The sequence below is a fragment of the Centruroides vittatus genome, unplaced genomic scaffold, assembly GCF_030686945.1.
Source record: "Centruroides vittatus isolate TY-2023 unplaced genomic scaffold, ASM3068694v2 contig_854, whole genome shotgun sequence".
Lineage (NCBI taxonomy): Eukaryota > Metazoa > Arthropoda > Arachnida > Scorpiones > Buthidae > Centruroides > Centruroides vittatus.
Genome location: NW_027122558.1, coordinates 3,469,432 through 3,493,752, shown reverse-complemented (window position 1 = coordinate 3,493,752; position 24,321 = coordinate 3,469,432). Strand labels below are relative to the sequence as shown.

At 35.1% G+C, this 24,321-nt stretch overlaps 1 protein-coding gene across 2 annotated transcripts in view; it reads left to right on the top strand.

The window, feature by feature from the left end:
• Nucleotides 1-7,080: 7,080 nt before the first annotated feature.
• Nucleotides 7,081-24,321, top strand: part of LOC136982623 (conserved regulator of innate immunity protein 3-like) — a 71,170-nt gene continuing 53,929 nt past the window's right edge. For both annotated transcript variants that reach the window (XM_067279182.1, XM_067279181.1), the window contains exons 1-2: nucleotides 7,081-7,385; nucleotides 12,669-12,822. In XM_067279182.1, coding sequence (XP_067135283.1) covers nucleotides 7,145-7,385; nucleotides 12,669-12,822 — 395 coding nt within the window. In that variant the 5' untranslated portion in view covers nucleotides 7,081-7,144. The remainder of the gene's footprint in view (nucleotides 7,386-12,668; nucleotides 12,823-24,321) is intronic.

Below are 24,321 nucleotides of genomic sequence, written 5' to 3'. Positions count from 1 at the left end.
ACGATCTTCCGCTCGTGCGCAGTACGTAGCCGAACACGTGCTGCAAACGATGGCAAAACAATCGTTTCCGTTAGAACGAGTGTTCGATTCTCGTTTGTCCGGTTGACTCATTTCTACCGTTATTCTCTCTTCGTTTTCCTATTTTAATTTTTAATAATTGATAAATCGACCCGATGAAATTTTAATTCTTCTAAATAAATAAATACGGCTCTATATAACAGGAACGAAAGCAAAACAAAACATTGTATTTAGGTTTTACGGGTAAGAGTAAAGGATTGTCTGAGGGGGCGGAAACCCCCCAAATTGCAGACCCCCCTGTGCGATCAAAAAATTTTGAAATAAATAAAATAAAATAAATAAACTATATAAAATTCAATAAAATAAAACGGACGTTACTTTAATGAAATAAAACCCATACATGTATACATACGTTCTTTATGTTACTACGTATACGGTATACAGCGGCGTAGCTAGGGGGTGCGGTAGGTGCGGTCCGCACCGGGCCCCTGGAAAACGATAGGCCCATGGGGGTTCCAAAGTCACGAAAAAAAGACCCGAAAAATTTTTTCGGGCCCACAAATCTGGTTCCGCACCGGGCCCGGAGAATCCTAGCTACGCCACTGACGGTATACATGTATGGGTTTGTATGTATGTGTATATATGGTACGAATGTGTACGTATAAATTTATAAATATGTGTTCGTGCCTAACAAAAATGTCACTTACACGAGAACGCATGCAAGCTCTAATAATATTAAGCTTGGTAAACAAATAAACAGTAGGCCTATAGTTAATTAATACAAATTCTAGTTTTATTGATACTGATATTAAGAGTCTGTGTTAAGACAATAAAAAAACGTATTAATATAATTATTTTTAATTAAAAATCTACTAATGTGAGGTAGATAATAAGGACTTATCGCACCAGTGATAATAAGCACAAACACCCAGGTATCAATAGAGTACATTTAATAAAAACAAAAAAGGGTGTACGGTAAAATCGATTACACGAGTAATTAACATGAAATAACCAAAATGCATTTCGGACTATCGGAATAGAATATCATTTAATAGATGAGGGTTTGTGCTCAAATATCGACTGGGATCTAGGCAAATTATTAAACGATAAATCTATAGACTTAACACTTATAGACTTAATATAGTTTATTAAGAGGTAATGGAATGAAGGCTGGCCATTAAGAAGTTTGTCATCACTTGTTCTCCAGATGTTGCCTGTACCACACCTCCCTCATAAACGCTCTGAACTTTGTAGTAATGCCACCTTCAAACTCCATCTTCAGTGGCGTAGCAATGGGGGGTGTATCATGCACCGAGCGCCACTCGCAGAGGGGCGCCCAAATGGTCTCCATGATAAATTATATGTGTTTCTGGAGGGGGAGGAGGGCGCCAATAAAGTGTCGTGCCCCGGGCGCCAGTTATGTTCGCTACGCCACTGTCCATCTTACTACTGTTATGGTATGTAGATATAATTTGTTTTGTATAACATCATTACCTTATTATTCCGCTAATTTTAATACTGTTTATATTAGTAACCCTTAGGTCAAGCTAGCATATAACATTATGAAGCTGCCTTAAGCCAAGATCTATGTAAGAAGGTCAGGATACGCGTACTGGAGCCGCCATTTTGGGCCTTTTTGAGTGGCATGTTTAAAACAAACTTGTACGAGCAGTCGGTTTTATACGACATTAATTAAACTAAAATTGCATAAATTAGTTTAATTAATGTCGTATAAAACTGACTGCTCGTACAAGTTTGTTTTAAACATGCGACTCAAAAAGGCCCAAAATGGCGGCTTCAGTACGCGTATCCTGACCTTCTTATATAGACCTTGCCTTAAACCTGTCTTCTCTGCACCCATTTAATGTTCAATAATCATACCTTTATAACGGTTCCTTTATCTTATATAGTTTTAAGTACTATAACTTTTTTATATGTATACCAACTGAAGAGGGACTATTCAGATAGTCCGAAATGCATTTTGATTATTTCATGTTAATTATTCGTGTAATCGATTTTAATGTACACCCTTTTGTGTTAAGTCCGTATTATTTACCTCACATTAGTAAAGTTTTAATTAATTTAATTATACCAAAGGCTAAAAGCAATTTCTTTATAGTAATTATTTTTATTTACTTGTTAGTAGTAATTCATAGTGTTGTACTGTACCTTCATTTCCATTTTTAACAATAGCTAACAGCAAAGCCGTGCACACGGGGAATTTTGAAATCGACTCTTTCCATTTGTCAAATGTTACTATATTAATAAAGCAGTACATTGTATATAACAGCGTTTCTCAAACTTTTTTCTCACCCGACCCAATATATTTGTTTGTAATGGTTCCGCGATCCAAATGCTTATAATAAAATTTTTAAAAAACCTGGTAAACTGGAGTCACTGTATATTGTATCCAAACAAAAACATCCGAGATGTAGAAAAATTTATGAAAATTTATACGACGGTCAAAATTTTTGCCTGTATTAATAATTGTTTTCTGCATTTCGCCACAAAGCGCCAAGCTTATCTTTACCAAAGAAAAGTTTTCAATATCAATTGTTTTCGTTTAATAGTTGTATTATTTTACATCAAGACAAAATTAGTGGGCGCTCGGCGACCGTTGACCGTAGCTGTCGATACGTCGTTTAGAAAAATCGATATAAAAAGTTTTAATTGGCATGAATCTGAGCTTCTGTAATTCTGAGTAACATTTTGAATAAAATTCATTTCTTTTGTGCAATTTTATTCTTATATTCTTTTATTCTGTAAGCATAAAATTAAGCCGTAAAACTGAATTAGCTTTATGGGAAACTCCCCGTGAACTTTGACCTATCGAGCCGTAAGTTTCTCCAGCATCACGCAGATAACCAGAAAGGCTTAAGTTTAAAATTTGAGCTTTCTAGACCCGGTAGTGTTTTCTCTACGACGTCTGCGTTACCGGATGAAGAAAAAAATTAGAGGTAATTTTTGTACGTATGAATGTTAGTGTGTGTGTTTGTGTATGTGTGTGTGGGGGGGTGATACGATTTTGTTCACTTATTTGAAGCTTAATAACTCCTGTGCTTTTTGCGAAAATTTCTGTATTTTGCAGAGAGATTGGTTTATTAGGGAATCGATGCTATCAAATTTTGGTGGTTAAAGGACGAGGGGTGAGATGATAATGGGGGCCGTGTGTAAGTAGGGTCGGACTTAATTAATGACGGTTTTACTCGTAATTAGCATTTACAATTTTTGATAAAACCCATCTCTACCATAAAAATTAAGGTTTTTGTCATTTTATAATAGTTAAAAACAAAACTATTTTAAAATAAAATGTGATAACGGATGGCGGCACCAAAATTTTAAATGTTGCCGGGAAAGTCGTGCAATTCGTCATTGGTTTATTTTTAAAATTATTTTTAAAAATCATTTCAGATTGTAAGACGATTTTGTCAGTTTCATTTTGTTTATACACAAAAATAGTTATTTATTGATCCACTTGTGCCAAAATGCATCTATTATTTCTTTTTTATAATTCGTTATTGAGCCCACCAGTGGCCAAGCGCTTCCGTTCCCGAAACACTGGGAGTTCGACCATGGGTTTGCACCTGGCTAGGAGGGGCTAGCTACGTGGGGTTTTCCGGGTTTTCTCCACACGTGTAACTCCCGAATTGGGACCATTTACCCTTTAAAAGACCTCCCGGAAGGCAGATCGCCCAGGCATTGCGTTGACGTAACTTAATAAACAGCAACAATATTTCGTTTACTATATAAAAATTAAGAATCTTTCTCCAAATATACGAATGGAAAACTTCGTCTTTGGAAAATCTAATACAATAAGTAAGTTTAACGCGACAAAAACTAATGTCATTCGAAGCAGGGTCGACGACGTCGTCGAGAGGGGAACAGTTTCGAATTAGAAGTCGAGAATCTCTTTAATTTTAAATAACGGGAAACGAGCGACGGAATGAAGAAGAGGAAATGAAAAGGAAGGAAACGAACAAAGGAAAAAATAATAATCTACGAGTTTACGTCGGTACTTCCCGACCGACTCGGATCGACGCGTTACCATTTCCAGTTTGTCGAACTCGCGTTATCGGGACGAGAGACGACTTCTTTTTCAATAAAAATTAAATGTTCTTTTTAGCGGAGGCAAAAATAATGTACACCTACAGTACGTGCGTATGTACAGTACGTATGTACAGAATATACATATCAAGTCTCAACTTACTTTTTCTTAAACTATCCTAATAAAAATATCAATTGATATCATTTGAAACAGCACAATTGGAATCATTTATCAACTAATAGCACTTAATGTAAATTGTCTCGAACTGTGAAATGATAAATGAACTCTTCGTATCAATTGCTATCTATTAACGCTAAATGAAATGTTTATGTTATTATTTAGTAGTCTGAAATATCCATTCGATACAATTCGTATTAAATAATATCTCTTGACATCATCTGATATATATTTAACTCTTTTTGCCCGGCACTCGAGCCCATCGTAATTTCGGCGGGATCACGATTACGGATGCCAACCGTCCTCCTTTTATCAATAATGTCCTCCTATTGGGAAGCGCCACTTCCTACAGAGAACGCTCGTAGGAAGTGACCAACACAAAATTAACGCCCATCGAGATATGTATACAGAGTATGATCAAATTCTTCACCGTATACAAGCAAACATATAAATATTAAAGTAAATGTAACTTCCGCCATCTTTCACCATTGCGGGGCGCAATAGTCTGTGAAACTCGAGCCCAACTACAAGAAAAACAGAATAAAACATAAACGTAAACAAATGCCTTTTCGCCTTTTGATGTTTGTTTACATGTGCGTTGGCTGTATGCACTTTACTCTTTCCATCATTAAACCGTATTAGAATTCAATATCCTTTTATGTTATTACGGCGTTACCATTAAATGATGTGTTAGAATACGTTAAATTAAAAGAATTATGAGAAATATATTAAAGGCAGACATGAAATGTTATTAGAAAGAAATGTACCCATCATCAAGTTTAACAATACGGGATAATTTTGATGAATTGTATACATTCTAAACCTAAAAATGCGTTTGTAAGCCCGTTTACTAGAGGTGGTAAATCCAGTCGTTGCTGAAACGGGAACTGTTGGAACTGGTCCGAATGCGAAACTGTTCCGACAGAAGGAACGGTTCCATCCCAACAGTTGGGACTAGACGGTTTCGTCGAAACTGTTAAGTTAGGTTGTTCCTCGGAACAACTAGGCTAGACGGTTCTTCGGAATTATTATTCAACTTGTAAGTAAGCCTTCTTTTAGCAGCAATCAGTTAATTGCGCGTCATTGATGGTCTAGGGTCCTTTCGTATGTGGGTAGTGGCGGCGGAGACAACGATGACAAGTATCTTACAAAAACCGTTTATTTTAACATGAAATAAACTTACACTACGAATTGCTTTAAACAATTGATTATTCGCACCTCGTAAGCGTAGAGATTGTTTTGTCGATTGTCGCTCGAAGGTGGGCCCGGGGCAGCGGAAGGTGAGGAGATTCGTCGATTGGCGTCAGCGGCACGGCTTTCGGGATGGGAACAAAAGACGGGAAAAATGTTCTTTTGCGCGTTGACACACGGCGTCTTCGTAATTCGGAACTTCACTAACTGAGTGTGTTGATTTGCCCGTTCTCTCTTTCGTCCTTCCGATAGGTCATTCTCTCTCAATCACGCTTCCCGAGTGGCTGGTCCCTCGTTACGAAACGTAACGGGATTCCTTACCTGGAGCGCGAGAAAGGTCAAAAATCTAAGCTGAATTCGATCTCTCACCGATTAAAGCACTTCTTTCCTTTTGAGACTTATGGTTTCTGCGTCGCAGTTTGATATAAACAAAAGGTTTCGGATTACAACTATTTTTTCTTACCTTTTTAAAACAATTAAACTTTTTCTCTAAATTGACTAAATTCTCGCGAATTTCGTGACGGTTGTAAAGTATTTCGATCCGCGGTACTTGCGCAAACCGTTCTTAGACGGAAACAAAATACAAATTTCATATGAGTGATATTGAAATTCCCTAACTTATAACGAGCAATTATTTATTGTGACATCATCAAAATGCCAGGCTGCATTTTTTAATCATATTTTTAGTTTAAAATATATGCTCTCCACTCCAAATTAGTAGTGGCTTGCTCAAGCACATCGTGCTATTCCTTTAAGAATAGAGTCGTGCCAGCGTCTATGTAAAACCTTTCGGGAAAATATTTTTGAATCGAAATAACGTGACCTCCGGTTTGCACCAGAAGTTCGTATATAGTTAATCGTGACCTCCCGCCTCTAAAGATTTCATATTTGGTCTCGTTTTCCATCTATCTACCTCCGTTCTCGACATTAAGGAAAGACGGATGGACGGATGACACTGGGAATTTATGTCTACATTTTTTTTTTTTTTTTCAAATTGCAGCTCAATAAAGATTTCGGTTCACACCGGCAACTCCACTCTATAGAATTCAGTAATTAAACTGGCCAGAGTTTCCATAGCAATATCAATAAATGTGATGGTAATTCTTACTTAGACGGTCGAAGTTAACGAATACGCGTGTGGTCAATGGCGCTTCACAAGTTAAAACGTATCGACAAAAATCAGCTCTTAAATTGCATTATTATTTCACTAACTTATTTACGACGATAAAAATGCAACAACAAATACCGTATATAATAGGCGTTTGCGTAACATTATTAAATCGAATAAATATAATAGCGAGGTTGAGGCCGAAGTTTTCAACGCGAAAACGTGTACGTCGGACGTTCAACGCCGCTTTCCTGTAAGCCTAGAAGTTTGGCAATGGCGTTTAGAAAGTCAGTGGAATCGTGCTCGACATTCCAAAAGGCCATTGTCAAACTTCTAGGCTTACAGGAAAGTGGCGCCGAACGCCCGACGTACACGTTTTCGCGTTGAAAACTTCTGCCTCGACCTCGCTAATATATTTAAATATTGACTTAATTTGTTTTTTAATCCAAATATACTAAAATTTTAAATATTAATATTATTTTTAAAGTAATTTCTTTGAAATTGAATAATATCTTGGTGCGAAAAAGTGAAATTACCATCTGGCAATATACCGGCGGGTGGTTCGTCGGCAATTGCAGCAGAACGTGTTCGGTGCATTTCGGATCATGATCAAAGTCGGTAAAAATGCGTATCGGTTAAGCAGGCAAAGTCCGAGACTGCGTAATGATATTAAAAGACAAAATGTTTTAGAAATGTGCTGGAAAATGTGTCCGTGGTTTGTTCAGAGCAAGACGATGAGCGGTATCAGCGACGAATCAATCAAAGAAGTAATCAAAACTCAGATTCCCGTCGGCTTGAACATGAAGTGTAGATGCGGATGTAACGTCTGCTTCAATAGGCCGAAGGGTGAGAACGTTTCTCTCTTTAACTTGCCGAAATGAGCGGCTTATTCGCCATCCGATCAATATTTCACCTTTTCCGTCACAATACCGAATTTGCAATTTAAGTATGTCGATTTGGTTAATGTAACCCTTGGTGCCAAGATGGCGGCTCGTCTCTGATTCCAGCAAGGAAACGGTGGGGATGCACGTTCTAACCTAACTTAACCTAACCTATTCTAATAATTTGGTTGCTAATAATTATGGTAATTTATTAGAATAGGTTAGATTAGGTTAGGTTAGGTTAGAACGTGCCTCCCACTGTTTCCTTGCTGGAATCAGAGACGAGCCGCCATCCTGGCACCAAGGGTTACATTAACCCTTAAATGTAATTATATGAATTGGTACGAGTTAAGGAAAGTTTTTAATTTGATGACAGTTTCACAGACAAACGAATGTTTGTACTAAATTGAAATTTGATGTATTTGTTCAAATTAAAGATTGATACAGTGAAACTTTGATTTATCACTTTTCTTGGACGTTTGAAAAAACTATGGATAAGAGAAAAATGATAGATGCAGAGTCCGGGAGAGAGGGAGAAACCGTCACGTTTGCCCGTGTACATTTACTTAATCGAAAAACACTAATGATATTTTGCAGTGACTGCCAATTGTAATCTTTATTTTGTACTTATTAGTACTTTTATTTTTTAAATTGAATGAAAAACTTCTTGGCGTCGATAAAGTTTGTTTGATCTCTTTTGATGACGCCGTGAGCGTACGAAATTTGTCTTGTGGATTCGAACGTGCAAAATACGTTGGCAATACTCTTTTCTTGTTTAAGGTTCTGCTTTGTGTTTGTCGTCGCCCGCACCTTCCCGTCCGGTCAGTTGTTTGGCAAATGAGATGCGTACCGGGTTGCATGGGCGTACGCCGTCCAAATTGCTACTTGATGTCGGAGTCGGAAGCAGATTTGTTTCTACAGGGTCGGAGATGGTATAAATAACCAACTCCTACTTTTTATGTAATGTACTTACTAAAAAGTTCCTAATAGGAACATTAACTTATTAACACAAATCTTACGTTATAGGAGCCTCACCTATAATGCAAGATTGTATTCTATGATGATTTCTCTGCTTCATGATCTTTCTTTGCTTATCGCTAATTTTTGCTAATTTTCCTTTCGGAAATTTATATTTGAATACATTCTACGTTTGCTAATTGTAAATTTTAATGTCGAAAGATCTGTACAAAATGGCTAAGAAAACTCTGGTTAAATCTAGTGTTTTCAAATACTTAACTATGGGGTAGCTGTAAAATATTAATACAGCCCATATTAATATTTTGTGCAGTCTGTGTTGCACAAAATATTAATAAATATATGAATTTCCCAACTTAAGGAAATATGCAGCAAAAATTCTATTGTTATTGTTTTTTTTTAACAACTTTGTAAAGGTTTAGTAAAAATTAAAATGATTTATTTTGACGTCGTCACAGTGCCGGGCTGCAATTTTGAATCGTATTTTTAATTAATTTAATTTAAAATATATGATCTCCACCTCGACTTAGTACTGCGGTGTTTTGCCTCTGTACGTCAAACTTTTCCATTAGCAATGGATTTGTGCCGGTCGTGCATGTAACTCCTTTCCGGGGAAAATTTTTGAATTGTAATAATGTGACTTTTGGTTTGCATCAGAAGTTCATATATAATTAATCGAGGCCTTCGGCTTCTATGCTTTCCATATCTGGTCTTGAATTTCATTTAACTAACACCGTTCTTGCGACTTAAGGAAAGACAGAAAACAGTGGAAATTTGTAGCTCTACAATTTTTACTTTCCTGGCTGTTATAACTCATACAAAATAATTTCAGGGTATTTCTGATGTATGGATGTTAGTGTGTGTGTGTAGGATGAACAAAATCGTGTTCCCACGTGCACCTGTTTGAAGCTTAATAAATCCCATGCTTTTTGTCAAACATTCCTGAAATTTTGCATGGAGGTTTGTTTATTAGGGGATCAGTGCTATTAAATTTTGATGGTTAAAATTCGAGGGGGTGGGAGATAATAGGGGTCGTGTGTTTCTTTAGTACGGTCAAACTTAATGACAATTTTACTTGTTATTAGCATATGATTATAACACTTACGTGTTGTGGCGTTACAGGAGTGGACTCTTGGAGAACGAACTCGTCCGCTAGCACTTTCGCTAGTATGCAACTACTGTCTTCAGGCGGTCTATCGAATACAACAGTTTAAGATTTTCGAAAGCTAATCCGACAGTTTCACAAATTTCCGATTTCCGAAATTATCGAACAATATTTCTGACAGTTTAACAGATTTTCCATTTTCGAATGTTATTTAAAAATTCTTTTGTGCATCATAGTGTGTGGAAGGGAAATTAGTTCTAAATAAGCATGTCGTATGAAAAATAAGGCTGTAAAAGAGCCCAAAACATGCATGAAATATAAGCTATTGCAAAAAGACATCTGAGTAGCAAAGACTTCAACATAGTGGGTTGAGTTGTTTAAAAGCTGTTACCCAAATTTGGTATTTCGAGAGTTGGGAAGTTGCACAATTTAGTAGCAGAAATATAGATACTCTCCCAAATAAATAGCTCTTTATGTTTGTTGCAGCATTTCAGTAATTTTGTTTTACTCCAGAGAGGCTGGTAATTATGGTCGAGCACTTTCTTTGCTAACTCTGTAACTGGCCTGCCATTTTTGAAGTCTTCTTGATGTTCAAGGATACGTGAACTTAACCTTCTGGCTATGGCCCCTACATAACTGGTTTCTTCACCTGACAGTGTATGTTTTAGCAGGACTTGGTAGATTCCAGATTTTTCATTCCACTGGTCCCTTTTGTTACATAGTCGTCTTCTTAGACTTGGTGGCGGTGTTATTGGTAGAACAAAACCGTTAGTTTTAAACATATGTGCAATTTTTAGAGAAATGGGACCTAAATAGGGTATTGGGGGATGTGCTATTCTTAGGTTTTCTTTATTAGAAAGAAAAGATTGAGGAAATAATCTATTCTTAACATGGTAAATTTAGAGCATGAATAACCAGCATTTAACACAGCACTATAAATGATAGATATGTAGAAATGGCTACTACTGGTACATTCAGGCCATATAACTCAGTTATATGGCCTGAATATAAAATAGTACATAGAAGATCCCAACATCCTCAATCTCTAGAGTGTAGAGCAATGTAATTAGGATGTTGAAGATATGTTGCATTCATGGATAGATGATACTGATAGTACAGACTGGGTAATAGGCTGCTGTTTCGTCCAATGGCAAAAGAACTCCTTTAAGCATCAAGTTACTAGCAGAAGTTCCTATACAAAGCCTTGGATCAGAACCAAAATTAGGGTCAACGAATATTTCGCAAGAAATTTTATAAACTCTTCGTAGCAATGATTTGGTGCAACATAAGGAAAGCAACTTAGAACAAGAAGCCATTGAGGAAGAAAATGAAAATCAGGAGGGAAATTTTGAGAAAGAGACTTGTTCTGTTTGAGTATGCGATCTCAATGAATCACATGTAACATTATGTTCATTGTGTGCGATAAAAGTTCAAAAGAATTGTGCTCAGAGCATTGGAGGGATCTCTCTGTTTGCAATACTTACAAAAGACAAGAAAAAATTGCAGAGAAATGTCAATAAGCACATGAAGGCCAGGAAAGAGCAGCAGAAAAAAATGATTAAAATTACTACAAAGAAACTAAAAACCTGTTGAAGTTGGGGACTTTATCGAATGTTCCAAAGGTTGACCGAGGGCCATTAGACTACCAAAATGTAATAGAAAAAATTCTTGATGCAAAAAACAATGTATATTAAATTGGAACAAAGGGTGGTTTAATAGAAGTGATTTCCAGATTTCTGGGATGCAAATTCTTGAAGACATCCCAGAAGAAAAATATGTATCTCTATGTGAAGCTGTGGTGAAAGAATCAAAGTTTGGGGGACAACGATTTGTCAGATATAAGTGTATAGTATAAAAAAAAAGTGAGTGTGTAAGAAGATAAATTAATTGTGCACATCAAAATGTCACAGCAATTCATCGTATTTAAATAAATAAATGCAACATTTGTGCCCCAAGTGAAAACTGTAAACCAGTATTTTTCATTTTTCCTAATTATTATACCACTTTTTTAACAATTAACTTTGAACAAAAAGGTCTTCTAGCAATTTAATATTATTTTCATAAATTTAAATGTTGTTAATTTTCAATATAACACTGTTACTTTATATCAGTGTCTGCCAAACTGTGTGTTGCGAAAGATTTAAAATATAGGTAAAAATGTGCGAAGACAGCACGGACTGTCTAAGAGTGAAAATAAAATTTTCAAAATCTATATTATATTTTAAGTCTTGATGATGAAAAACCATTTTCATTAATTAATGACAATTTTCAACATTTCTAATTATGTATTATTTAATAATTAATTAGTATCAAATTTTAATACTATATATATATTATGAAATGCATTTGCAAATGCTGCATTGGAAAGGCTCAAAATTTATACAGCATATTGGGACCACAACTAGAAAATTGGCTAGTCGATTTCAAGGGCATCGGGATGATATCAGAAATTGCAGAGCCTCTACTGAACTTGCCAGAAATTCCTTAGAAAATGGTTACAATGTATTATGGGCTGATGTCACTCTACTTCAACACTGCTCAAGTTGAAGAGTCATTTTCACATGGGAGTCACTTTACATAACAATGCTTAGTTTTTGTAATGAACCATCACTTGACCTTCTGGCAATATGGTGCACATTATACAAGAGGATAGTATGATAATTTTCCTTCAAATTAATTCTAAATTATGCATGTTTTGTATCCCCAACCTTTTTATTTCTATCTTATTTTTTATTATTATTATTGTTTTTTCAATGTATTGACACACACAATACATTTTAAATTTGTTGTTTGGAACACATTAATGTATATTTTAAATTGTAGTGTTCTGTTAAGATTCTATTATTCTATACATGAAGAAGACAATCTGTAATTTGTCAAAAGTAGTTATAGTATCGTTTCAAATAAAAGATAATAACACCGATAGACAATATTAATATTTTTCTTAGCTAAAATGTAATTTTTATGACTAAAATTATGTCGTCCTGAGAATTCCTGGAATCTGAAAAAATAGTCTTAAGTCCCAGAATGTAAACTAGTCGAGACTCTGAAACTCTATTTATGAATAACATTGTTTTAGATTTTTGGATGATAATTATTTCAAATTATAATAATATATTTATATACAATGTTTTATGATTACATGGTATATAAATTTAATATTTTCAGGAGATAAAAAAATAGTGGAATTTTTAAACGAAGAGATTAAAACACAGTTTAAAAGAAAAGATATCATAAGTAGAACAATACCAAATTTTGAAGGTTTTGAAGTAGAAAATAGAAAAGCTGAAGTGATACTTACAAAAAAATTCCATAATGAAAGGTAAGGAAGATTTAAATATACTAAATTTAGTACAGAAACAAAGCATACATGTACATTCATAGATATGTGTTTGTAATATTTTGACTTATGACTTATGACTAAAAACACCATTTATTAAACATTGCTTTGAATAAACATACATAACAAATGATGACAACTTTCAGAAAGTTGAGAAAATGTTGAAGATATTTTCCTTTCTCAAGTTTCTTTCAATAAATAGAACTGTTTAACTTTATTTATCAAAAAATCACATACCTGCACCTTTTAAATCAATAAGCTGTAATTATTCAAAATGAAATTGTTTTAGTCTATTTTTAATGATCATCTTCAGGCTTATTTTTTGATTTGAAGCTTTTGAGTGTAACAGAAAAACTACATACATAAGAATGTAGAATCTTGAATGTACAGTTATAGAGAAAGTTTGAGACTATCTGGATTTTCAAATTTTTTACTAAAATTAACTTGTCTCCTGTAAATATGTTGTTGGTCAGGTATTAAAATAACTATAAACCAAATATGAAGTAAAAATTTATTTTCATATTTAAGAAATTCAAATGCAACAAATTACTTGCAATTTGTCTGGAAAAAAAATGAGACCAAGAACACAAAGCACAAAAAAAAAACAAAATATAGTGGTAAAAATAATGTTTAATACTTACTTTGTTCATCATTAACTTAAATAACATCCATTAGTCAATGGATATAGTGAGAGTTGTTAGCTTTTCAAGACCAATTTCATTCTGAGCAGTCACAATTGGTTTTTTAAGATCAGAAATATATATTAAATTGTTTTCCATTGGCATAAATTGCTCTTACCAAATTACTCCAAAAGTTTTCTATTGAGTTTAAATCTAGGCTACACGGTGCCATGGCAAAATATTGATTTATTACTGACAACTATGTTGTTGAGGCAGTATTATGAACAGGAGTATTTTCCTGTTGAAAAATAACATGTTCATCCATTGCTTCATTTCTTAATGGTAGAAGATAATTTCCCAACACGTACTGCTAATCAACTTCCTCTGAATGAGGTGAAATGAAAGCAATAGCTGAATTTAATTGGTGAGTGAAAGCTGTCCATGCTATGATGGATTCTCCTTCTTGTATACAATGTGATAAAAGGTGAGGTTGGTGATGTATATCATGCAAATCACCATCAATAAACCACCAATGTATTGCACACCATCAATGCCAACCATGTTAAATTTCTACTCATCACTAAAAACTGTGTGATTTTATAAATCTGAATAGCCAACAAAACATATTGCAAAGTCCAACTGCCTTTTCATATGGGAGGTTGTCAATTTTGGCTATGCCTGCATTTTTATGTATGCATGATTTGAAGACTTTTTCAGAATATATTCGATTCTTGCTGTTGCAGGTAGTGAAGCTGAAATCTGACTACATGACATACCAGAGGATGTAGCTGTTCTCAATATTGTCATATCATCTCTGGCAGAAAGTCTTTTTGGCATACCACAATGTTTAGCTTTGTTGTAATTGTCAGGGTCTTTTAAGTAATTTTGAATCTTTGATCTTCCTAGTAGGCCTGCATCAACACATTCAGATATCCACAGTCTCTTAATGACATGTCTTGTATTTTTCTTCATCTGTTAATGTTTTACCAGATCCCATTTTTACTGAAAGTTGAAAACACGCACGGAAAGTGAGGTCCCGGATGGAATTTGAACTTTAAGGTTCAAATGTTGACTATGTGGCGAGCTGGGAGAGCTCTCACTTTTCAGAAATGAACAAATACAAAGACTTAAAGCAATTCACCCATAACACACCGGGGTGAAACCATTTAATTCTCTTGCAAACCTTGTAACCGATGCTGCCAAAGTTTGTATGCTAACGTTTTCGGCCCCTCACTAGGTCCTTCTTCAAGCGAAATTTATTCTATTTTCTTTTTTTGACCGTTAGATCGAAGAATATCCTCTTTCTGGATAAAAATTCGAATTGTCCGATTCCGTATCCATGGAAACCGTGTGCGATCAACATTCCAAACTTTATGTAATACGATCACGCGCTTATCTTAAACTATCAACTTAAAGCAATCCAATCGCATCTTTATCCATGTCAGTTTCCTGTAATGGTCTCTCTAATCATTTTGCCTCCTTAGGTTCGAATCGCTGTCTTGAATTAGTGCCTGCCATGCCAAAGATAACTTCATCTCGTCCTTCGAATTGATTGGTTGGGTGTACTTGAAGGCTTTACATATCTCCATTTGCTCTAGCCATCGAAGGTGGTCCGTGTGTCGTGTGGTGATGAGGAGTTTAGCGCTCGTGAAGTCCGCTGTTATTTCCTGATCTGATGCGTAAACCGCAAGCGCAGTGCTGTTTCTGTTACTTTTAATATCTTGCTGATGTTCTTTCCACCTAATTTCAACAGATCTTTTTGTGGCGCCAATGTACATTAAATCTCTGTTAAATCTATGGTCCTTTAAAGGGACCGCATACACCCCTGGGAGTTTTTTTCTGTCTGACCTATCTTTATCATTATGGAGGATTTGAAAAATCAATGGGCATTTCCTGTATGCGATACATATTCCTTGTGTCTTCGCAATTCTTTTATTTAAGGATGCCAACTGGGGGTTGAATGTTACCGGTACCATTCGTTGTGTCAATTGTCCTACGCTGTCATTAGTGGGTGGTGCCTGATGCGTACCATCTTGATATTGCTTCTCTAGCCTCTGTATTATTCCATTATACCCGTGTCTCTTTGCTACTTCTCGTAGGAACTTCATTTCCTGTTCAAGTGCTTTCCGTGTCGAGCAGTGCGTGTGCGCCCTTTTGACCAGAGTGCTGAACGCCGTCATTTTGTATTGGTGTGGGTCACACAAATCCACTGGTATGTATACCGGGAAATTATCAGTTTTGCGGTATACGGAGGTATTTATGCCATTTTCCTTTAGCTCAATGCTCAGGTCCAGGAAATGTATCGCTGTCTCGCTATGTTGTTCAAGTTCTACATTGAGGCCATATCGGTTGTCGTTAAACTGTTCTATGAATACATTGATGTCTATGTCCGTTCTCCATAGTACCATGATGTCATCCACGTATCTTGTATATAAGCTTATGTTATTATTGTACGATGGAATTATCCTCTCTTCCAGTTGCCGAATTACAAGCTCACAGATGCCGCTTGAGACGGCACTGCCCATGGGTACGCCTCTTCCCTGCTTGTAAGTAATTCCTCCGAATTGGAAAATCGAACAGTAACAAATTAAGTGCACCAATTCCAAAATCTGATTGTGTAACTTCTCGTCGTTCACGTATTGGAATAAAAAGTCCCTAAGCACGCAAAAACATTGCGACAATTCAATGGACGGGTACAGGGACCGAAAATTCATGACGGAGATCCGATTCGGGCGTTCCGTGCTTCTAAGTTTCTAACAATTCCTCAGAACCGGATATCGAGAATTGGTATCCTTGTAAGTGCGGCACTAATATCTTATGTAGTGCGGTCTCCAGCTTACGAGTGGGGGCGACTGCTTTATCCACTACTGGTCTGAGTTTGCATCCCTGTTTGTGGGTTTTTGCAAAAGCAAAGAGCTTTGGTGTATCAGGGGCGTCCACTACAATATCTTTCATACCCAGTCTTGCTGCCAGTTTTGATTTCGAGAAGCGTTTAACCCTGTTTTGGAGCTTTTCAATCTCGTCGCTTCTTTGAACAATACATCTAGTATCGTTAATGTATTCGAGTAGCCCTGTTTCATAAGTTTCCTTCTTCATCACCACGAACTCCTTGGTCTTATCGGCTCTGCTTAATACGATGTTGTTATCTCGGAACCATTTAATTGCCTTAGATAGGTCGTTCTTGAATCGAAACTCTTGTGTGGAGGCTTTGCTTTTCTTAATCCTGCTTGCGGCCACCCATCTGTAATACTCTTTCTGAAGTTCATCCATGCCTATTAGAACACTTTCAATGTCCGGAATACAAGCCTTAACCGCTTCTTTCTTGTGGGGTGTGGGTGCGTACTTCGGGCCAAGCTTTAGTATTCGTTGGACACTCGTAGGAAGCTCCAAATCATCCCACACCGTATAACTGCAATTATGTTGGGTCCTGTTCAGTACTTGGTGCTGTAATATCCAGTTCATTTTCTTTCTGTATCGTGCAGTTAGGGCGCATCCGAGCCTTTCTTGTATAACGGTTATTTTTGCATTCTCCACTTTAAGCCTATGCGGATCCTCTTGGAACATCTCGTCTTCCGTTCTTATGAGTTGCCTTAATTTCGCATAAACTTGTTTTCTGGTGGCTCTTATTGCTCTATTCAGACACATCCATCTGACTTTGGATAAAATTGGTTGATTTTCTTGCGGTAATCTTATACGGTAAATCGACATCGGGAAGACCTTTAATTCCCTGCAGGTCTTTAAAAAAGAAAACTTCTCTCTAGCCTTAGGCTAACGACAATCTTGTGATAGTAATTATCAGTTGGCATAACTCATTAATACAATTCACCCATAACACACCGGGGTGAAACCATTTAATTCTCTTGCAAACCTTGTAACCGGTGCTGCCAAAGTTCGTACGCTAACGTTTTCGGCACCCTCACTCAATTCAAATTTTTATTCAAAAAGAGGATCTTCTTCGATCTAACGGTCAAAAAAAGAAAATAGAATAAATTTCGCTTGAAGAAGGACTTAGTGAGGGGCTGAAAACGTTAGCGTACGAACTTTGGCAGCACCGGTTACAAGGTTTGCAAGAGAATTAAACAAAGACTTAAAGTTCATGTATAAACAAAGAGGGTGGTTTTTTGATAAAGCATAAAACAAAAGATGAAATGAGTAGAATGGTAACGTTTAGGGCTGGAATGGTGAACCTATGGCACGCGTGCCCAAAGTGGCACGTAATGTATCATATGATTTCTGTCTTTTTCAATCATCCTTTCTGTTTATCACCTGATCATTTTTTTTTTTTCAGTCAGATTTTTTACATTTATTTGAATTAAAGCGTATTCGTTTAATTTCTTTAAATATCATTATTTGAAGTCTAAGACATTGGCACGCATTAACATCTTTAAAGCTAAGTATGCTTACAATATGGCATGCGGACTGAAAAAGGTTTGCCATCCCTGGTCTAGGGAAATATAGTTAAAATGGAGTCTGGTTTAGTCAGGAAGTTGACCTCTCCTGCACCTCCTCGAAAGGTTTCTAATTATCACCAGGTGACGAGGAGTGGCCAATTAACAAGTGGAATCTGGGGTAAAATGAATAAAAACGTGTGATTCAAGGATGCGACGTTCTTGGTTCGTAGTTCTCCAATCTTGAAATGTAGTGAGTCAGTAGAAGATCAATGGAAGATTTTCCGACATCATTGGAATAACCCTCGCTCTGCCATGTTGCCTTGTTCCACCCAGGTTCATCTGTTTGCCAGAGAATATCGCTCGAAGCCATACTCTCTGGGGTCGTCGATCTTTACATCGTCTTCGCAGGACTAAAGAAAACGACGACTAGAACATTCAGACTTTATTTGGACTTGCTTCTTGCTCCTTGAGCTGTGTTACAACTTAATTTAAAGAATTATTGTAAGAAAACTTTTATATTTTAATAAATGGGTTAACAATGGAAAGCATGTCTAGGAGGGTCTTTTACACTCACATATGTTAGTCATGACCTGTTGACTGTTCTGACTTACACACCCAGTCGGCAGACCTCATAGACATATACAAATTAGGTTACATTGTCATCATGCTAGATGGCAGTATGTGTACTTATGGTGGGTTTTCGAATTGTTAGACATTAATTTCTGCAGCTAATTGTACAAAATATTCAAAATAGTTATTGGATTTATCTCAAGTGAATATTTTTGAGATTGATTGATAAGATCGATCTTTACAAGATCTTAGATTGAATAATAAACAAATGGGTGGTATAACCTTTGGCGATTTTTGGCAGACTTTACCTGTAATTCCAAAAGGTACAAGAGTTGATACAATAAAAGGATGCTTAAAGTCTTCGTGTATTTGGAACAGTATCGAAAAAAACTATTTGCATACAAATATGAGAGCTCATCTTGCAGGAGGTGACCCTGCATTTCTGAAACAGTTACTGAAAACTGGTGATGGAACAGTAGACAACAAAAATGGCTACATCACTGTCAGTGAAAACATAGGTAAGATAGTGAGTACAGTCAATGATTTGATTTCTGAAATTTATCCCAATATTTCAGATATATCTTTGGTTGTGTGAAAGGACCATAATTTCACCTAGAAATATAACGGCAGAAGAAATAAATAACATTATTCTTGAAAAAATCACTGGTAACAGTCGAGATTATTTATCAATTGATACAGTTTTAAGCACTGATGATGCAGTCCATTATCCACAAGAATTTCTTAATGGTCTCGGCCCATCTGCATTCTCACCACATAAATTAAAATTAAAAATTGGTTCTCCAATTATGTTGTAACATAATGTTCAACCTCCCAATCCTGTAATGGTACCAGGTTACAAATTACGGCTATGCGTGACAATATCATTGAAGCTATACAGGTATACCTCGAGTTACGTCATTCTCAATTATATGTTGTTTGTCAAAAAAGTATATGGAAAAATAAAAATCAAGTTTAAGTCATTTTATTCGACTTTACATCCATTTGCCACAAATATTGAAGTCGTAATATCACTAGAAAAGCGTTAAAAGCACATAAAATCAAAGTAAAATATGTACATTTACAGTAAATGTTAATATGATCATCATAAATCCTAGAGAACGAAACATGAAAACATCTGTGTTTCTGTGTTGTCGTCTTATTTAGCGGTCTTTAAGTGCTCATTATTGGTGTTTTCCACTGTAGTTTCAACTTATGTCATAACTACACAAGTAAATTCGACTTATGTCATTTTTCAACTTACATTGCCTCTCCTGGAACCAATTACCAACGTAAGGCGAGGTATACCTGTAATTCTCACTGGACCAGCAACTGGGGAAATTGCATTTATTCCTAGAATCCCAATGATTCCTACTGATCTACCATTTCAGTTTAAACATTTACAATTTCCAATTAAAGTTTCTTTTGCTATTACAATTAACAAATCACAAGGCAAACATTCCAACATGTTGGAGTGGATCTTCGTATGGAGAGTTTCTCCCATGGCCAATTGTATGTAGGGCTTTCCAGAACTGGAAACCATAACAATCAAATAATTTTGATACCAATGGGTGACAAAACTCGAAATATAACTCATTCAGAAATTTTATGATTTTATTTTTTTATATTTTGCAATACTCTACTGCAATACTACATATTGATCACCCAAAAATAATTAATGAACAATTACTTCAAATTTTCTATATGTATATAAGAGCGGGCGAGGCTGTGACGGGGGATGCTAGTAGTGAATAAAAGTAAAATGCAGAGGTGCCTAAATATATCTGATTACTTGAACACGATTCAAGAGAAAGCAGTCCTGGGGAAATTTGTGATAGAGTAGTATTACAGTAATAGCCACAAAAAATGTGGAGGTTTTGTATTTTAAAAGTGAATGTTGTTTACTCGTTTCTGATCAGTTTAGTTACTCATTATATTGCTGCCTACTTATAGTTATGCCCTTACAGTAAGGATGAGTTGGTCTCAGTTACTGAACCAGAGTTTTAAATTTTACAAGAAATTGAAACCAAAACAGAAGCTTTATTTAGAAGAAAGAAAATTTTTATTTCAAAACTTTTTGACACTATTTAATGGGTAAAATTTCATATCAGCTTGAATTAAAACAAAATATTCACTTGTTCCCTATATAGGAATTTTTCAAATTAATAAACTATGTTTAGAAACTTTTTCTGAATTCTCAGTTAAATAGCTAAATAGAAGTTTTATCATCATTTTATAAACATTACTTTCCTTTATTTTTTCATAATTTTTGTAGATTTGTTATAAGATAAAAAAAATAGTGTCAAAATATATTTTAAATTTTTGTAAAAATATACAGTATATTATATCAATATACTCGAATATTATGTACAACATTTTTATAAATATATTCACAAAATTAAAAACAATGGGATTGGTAATAATCTTAAGATTTTTTGTAAAGTCTAAAAATAAATAAAATTATTTCCAGATTAAAAACAAGTAAAAAACTACTCTTTCTTATCCGATTTCGAGTGATTTATTTTAGCAGACAAACAAATAATGAAATAAATACTAAACTTCAATGAACACAAAGTTATTGGTAATTAAAGTTTAGTATTTATTTCATTATTTGTTTGTCTGCTAAAATAAATCACTCGAAATCGGATAAGAAAGAGTAGTTATTTATTTTTAGACTTCACAAAAAATCTTACAACATCATTATTAAACTAATTTGTTTGTGTACGAATGCTAGATCTACGGAAATAAAATGAATAAAATTTATATATTCAGTAGATCTGTCAAATTTTAATGTTTAATTTATTTTTAAAATGGTTTTATTTTGTATTTTTAAAAAAGTAACCAGAATTGTTGTCATTATTACTTTCCCAGCTGTTATACAGTATAGGGCCATAACAAAGGAAAAGAATTATGATTGGTCAAAAAATGACTTTCCCAGATTTTTACTCTTTTGGACTCGGGAAGCCTCAAGTGTAGAGAAGTGCAAAAACATTCGATTTTTTTCTGTATGCGTGGATGTTAGGATGTGTATCAAACGATTTAGTTCAACCATTTTGAAGCTTAATAACTTTTGTGTTAAACCATCTGACTCCAATTCAAAATTGTTACCCCCCCACACACAATCTAACATCCATACGTACAGAAAAAGACCTGAATCTTTTGCATATTTCGACATTTTGAGGTTTCCCAAGTCCAAAAATTAAAAATTTGGGGTGGGGTCATTTTTTGACCAATCACTACACTTTTCCACTGTTATATATAACAGCCAAAAAAGTAAAAATTATCGAATACATATTTATATATTGACTATGTCATTTTTGGAATAAAAAAGTTTCTACATTCTATCTTAATTAGAACTACATTTATTGAAGCTTATATTATATTAGAATTTCAGGCCTATTTTATTAACAAGTCTGCACCTGGTTAGAGTCATAGTCGGAGTTGTATGGTAAGACAAAGTCGGAGTTGGAGTCTTATAAAAATCTACTCCACAGCCCTGCAATAAACACACAAGTTGTCCCAGTACTCACATATTCTTATCCATCCTCCACAGATGGCTTATTTCCTGGGAAAATTCTGTGTACTTGCTGATTTTTTTCAGTGCATGTGTTTTGTACTGTATGTTGTGAGTGTTTGGAATTGATATGTCTATAATGTATGTGATTTTATTGTGTTTGTCAGTGAGTTTGATGTCTGGTCTGTTGTGGTAAATTGTTTTCTGTGATTATAGCACTGTCATAGTACATTTTGTGCATGCTGTTTTCCAATACTGTCTGTATGGTTTGTGGATGTCTAATAATTTGTTTGCAAGCTCTTGGTATATTATATTTGCTATTTGGTTATGTCTATGTAAATAACCTATCTGTGCCAAGAACTTGCAGCCAGAAGTGGTGTGTTGTATAGTTTCTGGCATGATGTGACATTTTCTGCATGTGTAATTTGTGAGTGTTGTATCTTTGAGCTTGTGTTTTCTGTAGTTTTTAGTATTTATGACCTGATTCTGTATGGAAATCATGAAGCCTTCTGTCTCCCCAAAGAGGCATTCTTGAGCTAACCGGCTGCTTGACACAGTTTTGTCAACAAAATCCTGGAACAGGTTGTAGGGATGCCTGCCATGGAGTGCCTTTTGAACTCACAATTGCTTAATGATGTCTATGCTCTCTATATGTTGTGAGTGTAAGTTTAATGGTGTGGTATTCGAGTCTGATAGAGTTACTGCTTTATGTAACTGTGAGGTTTCTTGTTTTTTGTAGAAAAACTTTTGCAGCATCTGCATTTGTTTGTATTGAAGGTTTACCACGTCAATCAGGTCACATCTGCCAACTTTACGTGGAAGGATTAATCGTTCTATGGCAGATTTAGGATGATGTTTATGCTTAGTAAGTGTTGTTCTTGTTTTCCTTTTGAGTTACTCAAGATCTATGTGAGTCCAATGTATAATTTCAAAAAGTGCTTATTGTACTTGTTGTCCTCTCCTCTACAGGTGTTATTCAACACAAATAATACATAAAAGCCTGGAAACATTATGGTTGAATAGAAACATACATCACACTACAGAAGGCCACTATGACATGTATTCAATATGACATATTGAATACATGTCATATTGTTAGGAAATTCCTGAATACAGACGTACACAGTGACACGCTTATTTAATTTTTGTTTTGTTTTGGTTATGCCTTGACTCAGGTCCAGCATAGTACACAGCAACCAGTGTCAATCCAGTATAGCCCACTAAACCCAACGTAATAATACTATAAATTGCAGCTAGACAGCATGTGTTGGGTGACAACCTTGCAGGTTGCCAGATAGATTTCGTAAAGAGTAGAGCAGAATTTCTCAAAATGTAACTTACTACATTTTTGGGTCACTTTAAAAATAGCTTAAGTTGCCCAAATGTAGTAGCCTAGAGCCTTACAAATATCTCAATCTGCTATTTGTAGCAGATTGAGATATTTGTAAGGCTCAATCATTGCATAATATATCACTGGTTTTTGAGATTGCAAGATATTTAATCTTGCAATCCCAAAAATCAGTGATATTTTATGGGATAAGAGAAGAAAGGGTAGTCTATGTACCTATGGACTACCCTTTTTTCTCATTGTGACACCCAAAAATGTGTTACTGTAAAAGCAAAGCTCACATTGACCAGATTAGAATTGTTCTTGGTCTGTTGTTATCTTATGGTATGGAGGCACTTTGATCTAAATGAATGAGTTAACATATGCATATCACAGTTCAGACAGAATTTTCACTTTGAATTTCAAAGTAGCTGTATTTTGAACTAACCGAATTCCTTAATGTGTAAATCTCTAAATCTGTAGCCAGAACAAAAGTACAGTTATAAACTAATGATATTTCGAACTATCCAAGTTCAAAGTAATGAGGATTTCCTGTATTACATTGCTAATTTTAACCTCCTTTTATTATACATTTACTTATTTATGTATCATTATTTATATTTATATTCATTTTGTATGTATTTTTGTTTTAAGTTATTTTATTTAGATATTTTAACTATTTTTATGGATTTATTTTTAATTTTATGGTGAATATTAACCAATTTGTATGTTTAACTCTTGTGCATGTGATCTATAATATTCACTAAGATCTCTCTTTCATAATCAAACTATACCAGTATAATAAGTTCTATTAATAAACAAGGTTGAAGTAGACAATATGTACACAGAAATGTAAAACAGGGAGGACATAGAGGTAAAAGAATTGATATGTAATATTATTCAAAACATTCAATCATTTGTATATTTGAAGTTGTTTTGTATTCTGTCATGAGAACCTGATAATGATCTTTTAATAAGATTGAAAATGTTAGTTCATAATAATGAACACAGAACCGACTACTGATGTGTATAAACAAAAGAACAATTTCTGCACAAACATAT